The sequence below is a fragment of the Macaca thibetana genome, chromosome X (genome assembly GCF_024542745.1).
Source record: "Macaca thibetana thibetana isolate TM-01 chromosome X, ASM2454274v1, whole genome shotgun sequence".
Lineage (NCBI taxonomy): Eukaryota > Metazoa > Chordata > Mammalia > Primates > Cercopithecidae > Macaca > Macaca thibetana.
The window spans coordinates 145,370,013-145,385,770 of record NC_065598.1 but is presented as its reverse complement, the minus strand read 5'-3'; the positions used below and the strand labels follow the sequence as shown (position 1 = coordinate 145,385,770).

At 39.7% G+C, this 15,758-nt stretch overlaps 1 protein-coding gene across 4 annotated transcripts in view; it reads right to left on the bottom strand.

Moving 5' to 3' along the window:
- Positions 1-15,758, bottom strand: part of MTM1 (myotubularin 1) — a 106,637-nt gene that overhangs the window by 65,515 nt on the left and 25,364 nt on the right. For all 4 annotated transcript variants that reach the window (XM_050775334.1, XM_050775333.1, XM_050775336.1 and 1 more), the window contains exons 2-4: positions 11,585-11,657; positions 7,789-7,861; positions 5,657-5,751 (exon numbers count right to left, since the gene is read on the bottom strand). In XM_050775334.1, the coding sequence (XP_050631291.1) occupies positions 5,657-5,751; positions 7,789-7,861; positions 11,585-11,647 (231 nt within the window). In that variant the 5' untranslated portion in view covers positions 11,648-11,657. The remainder of the gene's footprint in view (positions 1-5,656; positions 5,752-7,788; positions 7,862-11,584; positions 11,658-15,758) is intronic.

Genomic DNA, 15,758 nt, shown 5'->3' with positions numbered 1-15,758 from the left:
GCTCAGATGAAAGAGTCAATGGAAAAGGCTGAGTAAACTCTAAGGAGCTTTGTTACTATACAATTTCATGTGCATTGAAGTGACTAAAGCAAAGGGGGTAGTTTAAAGCCATGGGGAGAATAAATGCAGAGCAGCTTGCTGAGGTCTGGAAGCTGCAGAATCTTTACAGAAAGAGCAAGGTGGATGACAGCTGCGAGAAAGACCCAAGGACTCACATCTCCACGGAATCTGTTCTCACTGGGGCTCCTGTGAGCCTCCTCCTCCTGGTCACACACTCCATGGCCTCTTTTCATTCTTTATCTTACTGAAACTTGCAACATTTCACACCATGGTCTGCTCCCTTCCTTCTTGAGATTCTTCTCTCCTACTGACTTCCATCACAGCCCTTTATCCAGAGATTTTCTACTGCTCTGACTCCTGCCACTTGGTGGTCTCCACTGGCTCTTCTCGCTCTCCCCACCATGGAAAAGTGTCCATGTCCCCCAGGGTCCTCTCCTTAGCCCATATCTTTTTAATGTTACATACTCTTCCCAGCTCATGAATGTCTGTGGTCTTTAGTGCTACCAATATGCTAATGACTTCAGAAGCTTCAGAGTCAGGTTTCCAACTGCTTCTGAGCCATTTCCACGTGGTAGTTGTAGAGTTGTAAGTCCATGCCTTCAGACTAATTTCCCCATTGGGCTTATCTACAACATATTCCTTCTCCTATAATATAATGTCTAGTCAGATGAATGGGAGCAGCTCCTATCATTCAAGTGAAAGTTTGTTCAACTCCTCCCTCCAAATGGCCACTCAAGCCCTCCAAATCTATCATGGCTATCCCCTCTTTTCTATCTTCACTATGACTATATTAAGGCCCTTATCACTTACCTGGAAAACTAAAATAACTTCCTAGTTGGGCTTCCTGACTTCAGTTTCTCCCTCCCCTAACCCATCACACACGCTGCAGCCAGAGTTCTCTTCCTGAAATCACACTGGATATGTCATTGTCTGTGTGACTTGCATACTGCTTAACTGTGACTTATGAGACTCTTAAGGCTGCTGACTCTTCTTCCAGCCTCATCCTCTTCTGTTCCCCACTCCTCCCTCAACCCCCAATGTTCCAGCTCCAACCGATCATTCAACCATCTTCATAACAAATGGTGCTTTTCCATATCGTTATACATGCGATACAGAAAAGCACCATATAGATATGGAAACTCTCTACCTGATAGGCTCCTTTTTCCTTCCTGTCCAGAAAATTGTTACCATTCAAGAGTTGGTTCAAGTATCATCTCCTCTATAAAGCATTCTGTGACTTGCCACACTGGCATAATCGTCTTCTCCCTTGTACGTCTTCTCCCTTCTCACAGCACTATGCATACCACTGCAGGCTTTGTCATATTATACCACAATTACTTAACTCTATATCCTATGAGGCTGTGCAGGCCTGAAGGTATAGTATTATGCACCTTGCACAGTATTACATTCACCATGGTGCTCAGTGAATGTTTCTGGAATGAAGATATGAATGCCTGAATGAACGAGGGTTAAGGTGTCTTTCTCATGCACTAGAGCACCTAAACACAAAGTGCTTCTGGAAGGAATCCTGAAAGCAGTCTTACTCATGGTAGTCTACCAGATTACAAAGTATCACCTACCTACGGTAGGCCCTACTATAGTCACAACATTAACCCAAAGCCAAATTCCTTAGTACTCTCAAGGCCAAAAGGTGGCTATGGGATTTCTCAAATCCAGAAGCAATGTTAGTATTCAAGATGCCACAATGTAGTAGGAGCCACATTGTTGTCAAACCACAGTGACTAGGCCTTTGCCCTCTGAGCAGCACTAACAACATAGGAGCCCATTTCCTCCAAAGTTCACTCAATACAATTTTACTGTGTATTACTGTCTACCAGGACACTGTACTAGCTAGGTATGAAGGACCAAAAGGACTTAGCATTTGCGAAGACCACAGACACAGCAGCAAATAAATATGACAGAATCCATTCATTCAACACACAATGACTTAGCATCTTCAATGTGCCAGACTCCTTCCCAAGAACTGAAAGAACATCAGTGAATAGACAGACAAGTATCCTTGTTCTTAGACCACAAACAAGATGAATCAGTGAAATATATAACATAGGAGATAGTGACAAGCACTCAAGAGAAAAATTAAACACAGAAAAGAGGTATTAAAAGTTTAGCTAAAGGGCCAGGGAAGGTTTCATAGCAATGTGTTAACACAGAGGCATGAAGAAAAGGCTGCAGGGACATCAAGAAGGAATGATTCCTTCAAGAGAAGCTGGGGAAGACTCGAGAGAGGGCGTAGCTCTTGAGGTGGGTTCTGAAGGATGAATAGCAGCTTCTGAAGGGGTGGAGAAAGGGCATCCAGGTTCCGTGAGAATGGCACATGCATCATGGGAGAAGGAAAGGCTCTGAGTAGTTTGAGAACAGTGCACTTGGGGAGAAGTGATGTAAGTCAAGGTTGGAAGAGACAGAAGGACTTTTATACCATACAAAGAGAATGAATTTTACTCTGTGGGCAACAGGGAACCGATGATAGTTTTGGAACTGAGAAGCAAGCTGGTTGGCCTCACTCTAAGGATGAACACAATGGAGACAGGGTGCGGGCCAGAATGCAGGGGCAGACCATGCAAGGAGGGCTAGGTAGAAGCAAGCCACTGTGGCAATCTTAGGACATGGCCACTGTTCCTCTACTTCCCTGGGCAACAGGAGGCAGGGAATGTGCCCTTGACTCCTTACAAAATAGCAGAGCTAACTCCAGAATCAGACCACACACATTTGGACTCATCACTCCCACTGCAGTGTTTACATACCTGAAACAAACAGGTGTCCACTTCAAAATGCCAGTGAGATGACAGCTCTTTGTCAAACATGCAACAAAATATTTTCAGTTTGCAGCAGAATCCACAATTAATGTTCTTGTTTAGGACTTTAATTGAAGAAACACTATGATGACTATGTTTTTAGACTCCTGTATAACCATTTAAATGGCATTCTTTATATGATGTTTTCTGCTGTCAGCTGCTTGCTTTTATACTTGAACTAAATGTTGTGGCCAATTGCTTAAAATGTTTATGTAAAACTTAGTGGAAGAAGAAATAAGTTAGTAGTCAGTGTCAGACGGGCATTTTATTCACCCACTCAGCACTAACTCCATCCTCTAGGGCATCATATACAAACAAAAATAAAACTTGCTGAGAATTCTCCCAATTGTAAAAGTAATACATGTTCATTCTGGGTTTTTGAAAAATATTGACAAGTGAAAGGAAGAAGACAAGACATGCATAATCCCTCTCTTCAGATAACCCAAATACCGAAACCTTTGGTGCATTTCTTTCCAGCCTCTTTTCTACAGACAATTTTTGTTCTTTGTAGTTGAGGTCACACTACATACACAACCTTGTCATATCATCAGTTTGAATAACTTCTCCAGTTCATTATCAGTGACAGCACAAGGTGGAACTGGGTACACAGTCAAGTGTGGGCAAGTCAAAAAGCCAAGAGTACAAACAGCAAAAGGGACCATAATGTTTAATTGCAACTTTTGGTAATTCTCACATACATTAGCATAAAATCTTTCAATCTATCCTAATTTGACCCTTGGGAGCTATACAGAATAAATTGAATCCCTGCTCCACAGAAAGGCACTTAAAATATTCAAAGATGGGTCCATCATGTCCCTTTTTAGTCATCTTTTCTTCAGGTAAGATCAGCATTTATTTTGATCACTGCTCAAACTGCAGTCCCTTCACTAACCTGGTTATCTGTGTCTGAACTCTCTTCGGTTTGCTAATGTCCCTCTTAAAACTTGGTATCCGGCTTTGAACACAACACTTCAGATGGGGCTATTGTTACATTTTGTCTGGCAATTATGTTATACTTCTGTTAACTCAGCCTAGGTGAATATTAACTTTTTAATCAGTCATATCCAATTACTGGTTCAAATAAGCTTGGATCTGTTAAGACAGACCTCCTATCCTTTACTGCTAACAACTGATAACAACCGAGTAATTATTATCTATATTCAATTTTATATTATTAGTTTTGCTCCAATATCCTACCCAGTTAAGATCATTTCAAATCCTGATCCCGTCACCTAGCACACATTGGCTAGTATGGGGTTTTTCTTATATTGGAAATGCATGTGTTCTATGTGCTCCTCTGCAGTACATCACAAATGCTGGAAAGGAAGGGCCCCACACAGCAAGATGTTAGCGACCACCCTTCCTAGCATTAAGCCTGAAATCCATAGGCTATAACTCCACCTAAGTGTACTGCCACCATTCGGCCCAGGTATTTTTCCAGGGTCTGTCACATGGCCTTGGTTCCATCAAGACAATGTGTCAGTAACACTCCCAATGGTTGGTTTCTTTTCTAAGTACTTAAAAATCATCTGTTTAAAATTATTATTTGTAGAATTTTTGCCAATTGTTGCCAAGAGTGAACATCCAGCTTGTTAATTTTCAGAATCTTCTTTCCCATTCTGGAAAGCTAGAACATTCACTCATCTTTACTCTTACTTAGAAGTTTGAATAGAGTCACATAAATAAAATGCCCTGTGGCCTGATCCATGTACCTGTCCCTATAAGCACTGTGCTAGAGGAGATTCCAGAAGTTGGGGCAGCTATAAAAGTGGCTCCCACAGCTAAGGCAGTAGGGATAATAAACAGCATTTTTTCAGAATTCAGACATAATAATGAACACCATAAAAGAAAAAAAGATTAAAAGATATGAACTAATCTAGGTTAGAACTGTCCTAAAAAATGCTGGGGTAAAAGCAATAAAACAAAAGCTACATTTCCCCGACAGCCTCAAGGTCACCTGCATAGAAGCTGCTGATGGGCTACTCTCTGTGAACCCTGGACCTCTTCCCCATTCACATCTCATCAAAATATACCTCCCCTTCAGGCTGACCTGGGCAATGACAACCCACCACATCTACTGGAAGTCCTTCAGTGACAGCCACAGCAGCTACTCACTCTCTCTTCCCTTTCTGGGGCACCTCTTTTCCATGTTATTGTCCTAGCGATGGAACATTCCTTGAAATGCTGTGACAAACCTTTCATGGTCAGGGATTGAAAAGGTAGAGTGGCAGTAAGCCATACCATAGTCATCCTAGTTCTATACTGCTACCTGGTGCTTTAAAATTGAACACTAGGAAAAGTTCTAGAACAGTGGGCTTTACCCAGAAATTCACATTCCTCTGTGATACTTTAGAAAATATAACTGTGCCTGGACCACAGGCCTGGATATTCTGATGCAGTCTCTCTAGGACAGCTGTATTTTTTTATTTTTAACTTTTATGGATACTGTGTTGTTAAGCTCCACAAGTAGGTTTCATATGTGCTTCCAGCAAAGAACCACTGTTCTATACCTAACTTCTCCAAACTAGCAAATGGTTACAATTACTAACCCCTCCCCCACCATTATGAGGGACAAGACTTTTTTTTATTTACCCTGTTCCTTACATATACAAATACAAGTGTTAGTGTTAAATGAGTTTTGTAGAAGCAAAAAATTAAGAGTTGAGAAGCAAATATACCCCATGTTAATTTGACCCACAGTCAATCTTGCAAAGTAGAAGAGAAACAATTTAGCATTATCTTTAACAGTTAGGGTCATCTTTATGGTCTTATATTCTACTTACCGTTTCCAAACTTCTTAAATAAAGACGATAATTTGTGATGTAAACTCTTCCCTTAATGGGGCCATTGAAAGGACATATGTAAATAACTTCTTTGTCTATTAAGATAAAAAAAGTACCCTAAAATAATGGAAATAGATACCAAGATACACAACAAATGGCACTAATTTAATATAAACTATTCAGCTAAGAATAACTACAATTTTAAAAATTACTGAAAAAGCTGAAAGCAAGCACTGGCAATGTTTCTACATTACCGCGCTGGGTTGAGTTGGGGTAACGGGGGAGCTAGTGGGGCCACATCACCTCCAGGCTAACAGTGCTTCCCTGAGCTTTCCCACAATGCTGTCACTACCTGGGGCAAGATGACAGCAGCTCAACAGCAGAAGTGAATGAGAATACTGCTGCTGTTACCCTAAGGTGGTTGTAAAGGTAACTATTTGAGCTACTTCAGCCAGAGGAAGGCAACTCACCTGGGACAGTCTCATGGACTAACCACTAGACTGAAAGATGAGGCTACCAATCTCTAACCACAGAAACATAATCATGTTTTTAACAAATAAATGTCAGTAGTAGAAATCTTTCCAGTTTATTCTTTTTTTTTTTTTTTTTTTTTGAGATACAGTCTTGCTCTATTGCCCAAGCTGGAGTTCAGTGGCACAATCATGGCTCACTGCAGCCTCAACCTCTCAGGCTCAAGCAATTCTCCCACCTCAGCCTCCCCAGTAGCTGGGACTATGGGTATGTGCCACTGCACCCAGCTCTTTTTAATTTTTAGTAAAGATGATGTTTTGCTATGTTGCCCAGGCTGGTCTCCAATTCCTGGCCTCAAGTGATCCTCCTACTTTAGCCTCTCAAAGTGCTAGGATTACAGGTGTGAGCCACCACACCAAACCTCTTTCTCTTTTTAATAGTCTAGAATAGAGTTTGGCTAGGTTCATTTCAAACACTGAAGTGATATAAAACAGGTGGCCAAACGAATAGTACATCTTTGGTAGAATAAACATAAGGAGAAGCTAAACCAGAAAAATTAATTATAATAGAAATATGTCTCTCTTATCTTTCAAGGATGTCCTTGAATGTGTTAATGACTCGTAATGATTTTAAAATCCCTTTCTCCTCAAGTGCTAAATAAAAAATACTCAGTAAGGCTACTTCATGCTAGTTCCATTAGTTACTACCTAGGTTAAGGTTCAGGCACTGATACCTACCACCAAAACTTCATATATGAAGAGGATCAAAAGTAAAATATCTTCTTTGCTCTTATCCAGAAATTGGGATGAACACATCCCACTGATCTCCATTTCAAGACTAGAATGTGTGCAAGATTGTGGACTCAGAAGAGAATTTCTCACGGTGTATGGCTAATTCCCAAAGGTACCTCGCTTGGGCTCGCCATCTAATTAGCACCAGGTTTTAGCCATTTAAGCTAAACAACCCAGATCTTAATTAATCAAAAGGTTCCCTGGAAGAATGGTAATCACATCCGCTTCAAATACATTGAAGTCTGAAAGGAGGGTGTTAATCCAAATATAAAATTTGCCCACAACATTAGCACTTGGCTTAGAAGCTGTCAGATGTTTCTATATTCTTAAGCCAGAGTGATCTAGCCCTTCCAAAGTTGATCCCTTCCTTTTAGTATACGTTTACCATGAAAAATAACATCAAAATATTACCTAAATACTAACTTCCATTTTCTGACAAATGAAAGATATTTTAAAGCAATATGTTCTCCTATATTTCAAAGAGGAGAATGCTTAAGCTTTCAAGCCTTTAAGTTTATCATTTTAAAGCATGCATCATTGACTAGAAATCATTTTGCTCTTAAAACCTTAAACCATGAGAGCTTATGGCTCCAATGAGAGACTTTCAAGAGATAATCCACATTTTTTTCCCCTAAATCATTCTCAGTCTTTGGTACAGACACAAGAGTATCACTACCCTTGTGAGCATGAAGCTCTTGAAAGAACTCTTTAATCAAGAAACGGATGCAGAGAATTCTGTGTTAACACTTCCAAACAAAGCTAGCCTATTTATCTAAGTCTGACCGCTAAAGAGTAAGTGGGATTGAAGCCACCTGATCCTGCCAGACTTCTCCTCAAGTTATGCAAATCTTAATGTCAGCAGGTCCTTACCAGTGATTAGTGTTTCTCCTGGAAGTCGAGGAACAGCCTCAGGGAGATCCCGATTGACTCCATCTCGAGACGGCTAGAAACAAAACAGACGCATCAGAAGTAATGACGTTACATTTACGCATTGTTTTTAAATATGCTTTTTAAAGAAAAAGCATTAGAGATTTAGTATTTGGGAAAACTGGCACAAAACTTCAAACAAAAAATACAATCTAGCACCAACATTAATTAGATGTGTCAACTTCTAGTACTAAATAATGCTAGCATGCTTTTCAATAATATTAATTTTTAAACTACATTTCCAAGCACTTTAAAGTTAACAGCTTTCAGGAAAGTGATAAAAAGTAAATATTAAGTGTATTCTATAGATACACATACACTGTGGCAGCTTTCTTTTTTTCATATTCAGCCATCTTTTGGGAAGACTAGGAAGGAAAACTTCAATTCCATACAGGCTTAACTGAATAACAGTACAGCCATTAGCCAGAATCCTATTACAAGGCCCGAAAATCACTGTGATTACCTATTGAGTTTCCTATTTCACTAAGATCCTTCCTCACTTTTTACTTCCTCACATTTACTAAGATCTTTATCTTAGATAAGAGGAAAGAGTGGTCTGTCAGAGAACTTTTGAGCTGGCAAAAGTCTTAGGAACCATTTGTACAAATTCTTCACATCACTTTACTATTTCTCTAGGCTTCCTGGCTTTAGAGGTATTCCCAAGCATGTGCCTCATTCAATCACCTCCACAGCTCTGCTGGGCGGGCACAGTATTATTAACCATTACAACCTGCAGGTGAGTTCTCAGAGTCTAATTTGCCATTGATACCCATTGTCTTTCAGGTTATTCAGCCACCCTAGTGGATTAATACAAAGATGTGTTGCAGGTGCTAGTCTGATGACATTTGAGGCACATCGGTAACATCCGTTTGGGCAAAAGGTTTTTTCTCAGCAATATTTCATTTTTTTTTCTATTTGTTGTCCAAAATCACACTGCAATCATTTCATAAGTTACTCATGCTTCCATCAGAGCAGTTTTGTGGGTATTAAGTGAAAAAATATATATATATATATATATGCACACTTTTATTTTTTGAGACAGTCTTGCTCTGTTGCCAGGCAACAGTGGTGCAATCTTGGCTTACTGCAACGTCTGCCTCCCAGCTCCCAGGTTCAAATGATTCTCATGCCTCGGTCTCCTGAGTAACTGGGACTACAGGTGTGTGCCACCACGCCCAGCTAATTTTTGCATTTTGAGTAGAGATGGGGTTTCACCATGTTGGCCAGGCTGGTCTTGAACTCCTGGCCTCAAGTGATCTGCCTGCCTTGGCCTTCCACAGTGCTGGAATTACAGGTGTGAGCCACTGTGCACACTTCTGTGAATTGTCAGAGGCTATGCAAATGGAGAGAATTATTATGAAACAAGAGAAATGTGAATTGCATATTTAGGTGAGATATAAGCTGTCAAAGAGGAGTGTTATGCTAAATTTTTTATGTTTTTTCATTCAGAGGCAGAATGAAAATTTCCAGCCAATTAAAACAATTTTCTAGTACTTGTAAGCTAAGCATTTTAACCAGTTGGGCAAGACAAACTGTTCTCAGCCAGGAATGCCTTCCTCAATGAGAAGCAAAACCATACACCTTATATAAATTGTAAGAGAGAGAAGAAATTATCATCCTTTAACACTACCTCTCACTAACTAAAAACAGGTATAACGAGCAAATGCAATACTCAGTATACCTTTTAAATACCACAGTTCTGGGTCAACCACAAAATAAGGGAAGCGAATGTCTGATTAAAACAGGATAACATGGGATTAACACAGGATATACATTATATCAGAGCAGCATTACACAAGGATTTATAGTTACATTCTTGAAATTACTCCTGTGTTTAGATCTGATTCTTGTACCATAAAAATACTTAAATACAATAAAAACATATAATCTTGGAGATGAGGATGGCCCTTGTAGGCACCCAAAACAGAAAATATAAAGATTGATATATGTGATTACATAAAAACTTTAAACTTCAGTATTTCAAAATCAAAACAAGATACCATAAATACAATTAAAAAGCCAACAATAAACCAGGAAGAAGACTTGTAACAGAGTATAGAGCTGATTATCAAAATAGAAGGAACAAGCCAGGTGTGGTGGTCCACGCCTGTAATCCCAGCACTTTGAGAGGCTAAGGCGGGTGGACAGCTTGAGGCCAGGAGTTCAAGACTAGCCTGGCTAACAAGGTGAAACCCCAACTCTACTAAAACTACAAAAATTAGCTGGGTGTGATGGTGCACACCTGTAATCCCAGCTACTCGGGAGGCTGAGGCACGAGAATCACTTGAACCCAGGAGGCAGAGGTTGCAGTGAGCCAGGACTGCACCACTGCGCTCCAGCCTGAGGGACAGAGTTAGACTCTGTCTCGAAAAAAATTTATGTACACACACACAGACACACACGGAACACATAATCAATAAGAATTCCACTCAAAACCCCCAAAAGCCAAATAGAGGACATGAACAATCACTTCACAAAAGAAATACAAACTCATAACAAACACACTTCTATTTATTTATTTATTTTGAGACAGGATCTCACTGTCGCCCAGGCTGGAGTGCAGTGGTAAGATCTCGGCTCACTGCAACCTCTGCCTCCCAGGCTCAAACAATCTCCCACCTCAGCCTCCTGAGTAGCTGGAACTATGAGCGCACGCCACCACACCCAGCTAATTTTTTGTATTTCTGGTAGAGACAGGGTTTCACTATGTTGCCCAGGCCAGTCTCGAACTCCTGAGCTAAGTGATCCTCCCACCTTAGCCTCCTAAAGTGCCGGGATTACAAGCATGAGCCACCTTACCCGACCATAAACACATTTTTTAAAAAAAAGTTAACCTCATTAGTAACCAAGTAATACAAATGAAAAGACCACCTTTTGCTCCCTTCTGATTGCTTAGGCATCCCTATCCACCTGGTGGGAGTATAAATTAGCCTTTCTGGTAGATAATCTTAGGGCCTTAAAGGGCCATGAATAAAGCTTATTTTAAATTAATCCCTTCCTTTTAATGCATATTCCAAAATCTCCCTCTAATTCCACAATCTCCCCCTGGATACCTTGAACCATTTTCTGTAAAAGTTGTATTTGTTTTGGTTATGCAACAATTTTATCATAACTAGAAAACAATGCCAATGTTTAGGAAGGTATAGCAGCCTGCTCAGCAGGCCTTAGCCCTCCAGTATGTCCTTCAGCAACCTTTCCGGTTGGAGGATTGCCTAGTACCTTAAACATAAGGTCTAGCAGTAATTTCACGAGACAGAGGTTTTCAAAAATGAAGTTATGTGAAAGGATTTACAAATGTAAAACTCACTTAACACATATAAGGCATCCAATCTAAAAGCTTTTCTGGGCCGGGAGCGGTGGCTCACGCCTGTAAATCCCAGCACTTTGGGAGGCCGATGCAGGTGGATCACCTGAGGTCAAGAGTTCAAGACCAGCCTGGCCAACATGGTGAAATCCCGTCTCTACTAAAAAATACAAAAATTAGCCGGGCGTGGTAGCACACGCCTGTAATCCCAGCTACTCGGGAGGCCGAGGCAGGAGAATCACTTGAATCTGGGAGGCAGAGGTTGAAGTGAGCCGAGATCACACCACTGCACTCCAACCTGGGCTACAGAGCGAGACTCTGTCTCAAAAAAAAAAAAAAAAAAAAAAAAAAGGGCTTCATTCAATAGGCCAGCCCAAAATGACCTAATATTCAAATATGAAAATACAGGGAAAGAGATAGAAAAATTCAACTTACCCTCTTAATAGACTCATTCTCCAAGGAGTGTGAATTATATTTAGAAGTTGATGCAGAAGCCATCCTGGAAACTCTACCAAGAAAGACAACATTCAATATCAACCGAATTTGTATGCAATTTCAAACATACGTGACATCTGAGAGTTAAATATGGCAACTGAGAGCAAACGGTACTACTTTACAGGTTCCACTTCCATACTAGGCCCCAGTGGTAATGAGACATACAAACAACGAACCACAGCACAGGCAGTATGTGAGAGCTCCAATAAAGGTGCAGGGGACTGGGGAGAACAAACAAGAGAAGCTAAATGCACAAGGGAGCTCAGCAGAAGATGCCACACACATTCCAGGAATTTTTATTCCTAGTGCTCTAATTGCCATCTAAAAAAACTTAATGTTTATTAATTGTGCAACAGGCCTCAAATTTCCATATTCCTTAATTTTTAAAGATAATTTAGAGGCAGCCAAGCAGAATGAAAAAAGAATGGACAATTTAACTCGCACTATTTTCTCTTTTAAGAATTTTGTTTTCTCCAAATGATGACAGTTTAGAGTGGCATGGATTTGATTGAAATCAAATTAGTAAGATGTGATTTAATCAGTATTTTCTACGGAAAGTATATACTTCATTTAAATAATGCATATTCATCACAATTCGGGCATAAATGAAAGCATTATATTCGGAACACACACAAATACCATTTTAATGCAAGGATTTATTTAGACTTATGAAGATTACAGCAATAACAGAAAACTAAGCAATGCTTTGGTTACTTTATCAAAGTTTAGGACACAGATAGACACACATGAAGTCAGTGGGAGGTAAACCACATCCAATTCAACAAGGTGACTGTGGATATTTATAAAGATCTTTTTGCCAAGCTGTATTAAGAGCAACCAGACACACTAACAATATCCAGCAATGGAGAACATTAACCCATTTATGCTGGAGGTTGCAAATTATTTTTGTGAAAAATCAGACCTTGGTGATGACCTTGAGGAGTAGGATGTAAATAACTCCCACAAGCTTAGCATTCCAATAGTGGAACACTAGGCATAAATGGGTTAACACAACTTGGCACAAAACCTAGTGGGATTTAATAGCTTCACAGTACTGGCCACTGTCCTTAAGAAATAGTCAAGAGAGGTGACGAAGTCACAGACAAAGACAGCCACCAGGATGAAGAGGTGGAGAGATGACCAGATAGATACAGGCCATCTTACAAGGCTGGGACTGTCAGGATTCCCCCATGAGAGTTCAACACTACAAAGCCAAGGCTTGTGTCTGTCTGGTTCGTGGCTGTATCCTGGTGCACACTGGAACTCACAACTATCTGGCGAATGAATGATTACATGGTAAATATACAATACTGTGAAATGTCATGATGGGGCAAACATGTATACTAGTTCACCAAATCCCAGAACACTGGAACTAGGCAACTACCACTGAGGCTTGAAAATTAACAATTACAGCAAAATGCATCTTTATAGAAAGAGATGCTCAAAAGAGCGGAAACTACCTACAGGTAGCACAATGCAAAATTAAAAGTAACTTTTAAAAAAGATATAATGAATAACACGAAAATGAATTAAATTCAGACAAAATAGTACAATGTGCTTTGAAAAACCCTTCTAACCTTAAGTTCATGTCCAAGCAAAATAACCCATTATTCTCAGAGACAGCAGAATGGATGAGATGAACTATGGAGCAAGTCAGATGTATCTGCTATGAAATTTTTCTACTCACTAAACAAGACGATATATTAGGGGCAGACTTTCTTCAGTAACTGATATAAAATTACCTTTTAGTATAGATACTTTAAAATGCTTCACTAATATAAGTCAACATTTTAAAACAAAAAGTTAAATTCTTACTATCAAGTCAGTAGAAAAAATCTAAAATCCTGGTTGTACGGTCAACTCAATCATCGTCACCACCCTGTTTATTCATGGGCCATAAAAGAACGATGAGTCTTCCTGCTGTTTCTGATTTTTACGAAAAAATTTAAATTTAAAATGGATATAAAGGAAGAAAGCCCTCATTTTCCCTTCATTTAACTGTTTCACTACAACTCATATACCATACAGTTCACCCTTTTCAAATGTACAATTTAAAGGTTTTTAGTATATCCAAAGTTGTGCCACCCATCACCACAATCAGCTTTAGAACATTTTTATTATCGCAAAGAGAAACCTCATACCCATTAGCAGTCACCCACCACTTCCAATCCTCCAGCAACCATGAATTTGCTATACTTTGCCTACTTTGGGCATTTCATATAAATGAAACCGAACAATCTGCAGTCTTTATATCTAAAGCTCTAATTTTTAGAGTAACACCAGACACTACTACTACTGTTGATAGTTGGATCAAGTTCACATCCGAGAAATCCAAGGGTCCAGATAACATGTGCCAGTTCCACAATGAGGCTTACTTTAAAATCTCATCAGTGAGCCTCTCTTTGTTGAATAGTTTTGATTGATCCCTGAAGTTTACTGAAGCTGGAACAGCATCATGCTGGTGTGTACAAATGTTGCAGCTGACTGCATCAAATTCCAACTCTGCAACTCACCATTTGACCTTGAGTGGGTTATTTAACTTCTCTGGGCTTTGGTTGCTATTACCCCCATTTTACATCAACATTATTGGGTGAAACAAATGAATTAACACATTCATGAAGGGCTTGGAACCACACAGTATATCTGTTAACAAATTACTAGCATTTTTAAAATTTTTAATTTTTATGAGCACAAAAGGATAACTATTGAATGCCAATGTCTTAGCCAATTCTATAAATTAGTCCTGACCTTGGAAATACTAGGAGAAAAGTTAACTACTATAGGGATAGTGCACGGCTAGCAGCCACTCAGTTATAAAGTGCTTTTTGCTTAAAAAAAAAAGTACATGACAATAATGGCTCTAACAGGAAAATGGGAAGCAGTGTAGCACTTTGGCAAATGTACTAGACAGGTGTGCACAAGCCCTGGGCTGTCTCTAACTTACCAAGCAAAGAAAGTTCATCCATATATTCGTGTATAAAATGACTATGTTAGCGTAAAGGCAGTTGGATGATAATTAGAAGCTATAGTGAAGTCTACAAAAATCAGCTACCCTTTTGGTTACAGAGTATTTCATCCCAAAGCCCTAAGAATCAAGTTTTTATCCTTTTTATTTAAAAAAACAAACAAAAAAAGTGTTGATTTTTGGCTACCTTGGCTTTACAGCAAAAATTAAAAGTTGATTCCATACATATATGTTAACTACGGCACTCTAACCAGAAGTAGACTTCTATCATTTTTTATCCCCCAAAATAACCTTTGAGATTATTTAAGCCCAACCCTCTCCTGTTACAGAGGAGATGAGGGGGGCCTAGAGGGTGTGTGACAAGGTCCTGGAGTGACTTACTAGCACTAGCAGGGCCAACTCTAGCCTAGGTCTCCTTGCACTGCAGAGTCCCTTCCACCTACAGAAAAGTGCTTGTAAGTGGTCTCTGGAAGGAAACCAGGTTGCATGTGACTGGTCCCAATCTCAGTAGAAGAGCTTGAGACTAAGAAACATAGTTAAGAGAACGCAACTCACCCAGCCAACCAACCTTTGGGGCCTCTAAGTTCCAAGAATTTTATCTGTTTTATTTATTTACAGCACCTGTAACAGTGCCTGGCACCCAAAAGATACTTCACAGGTATTTGTTAAATGAGTGAATGAACTGGGCAATTAAGGATTGGACAAGGAATGTAACAGTTGTTAGCAGCGTGATATTTTGCTTAAGCCAGAGGTTCACACAAACTCATGTTTGAAATGGCATGACAAGGCCTTGACTAATCAGGATGGTCCAGGCAGGGTGGTTCTGGGCAGCAGATTTAAGTGTATATACCCTTATACAGTTAACTGCAGGGTTAACTTACACCCCTTTGAAACAATTTGCACTGAAAATAATTTGAGCAATGCTATCTTCCCTTATAGACTTTTCCATGAAGCAGACATTTCAAATTAAGGTACAGTCGTCCCAGTACAGGGGGCTGGGATTGGTCAGTTGAATCTGTGGAAGCGGATACAAAACCTCTTTCACTGCATCCTTTTTCCAGACTAAGGAACTGTTTTCCCTTTTCTGTTGAATATGAAAAACAACAATACACAAATCTGAAGCACACATAAAAACATTTAAAAATGCAT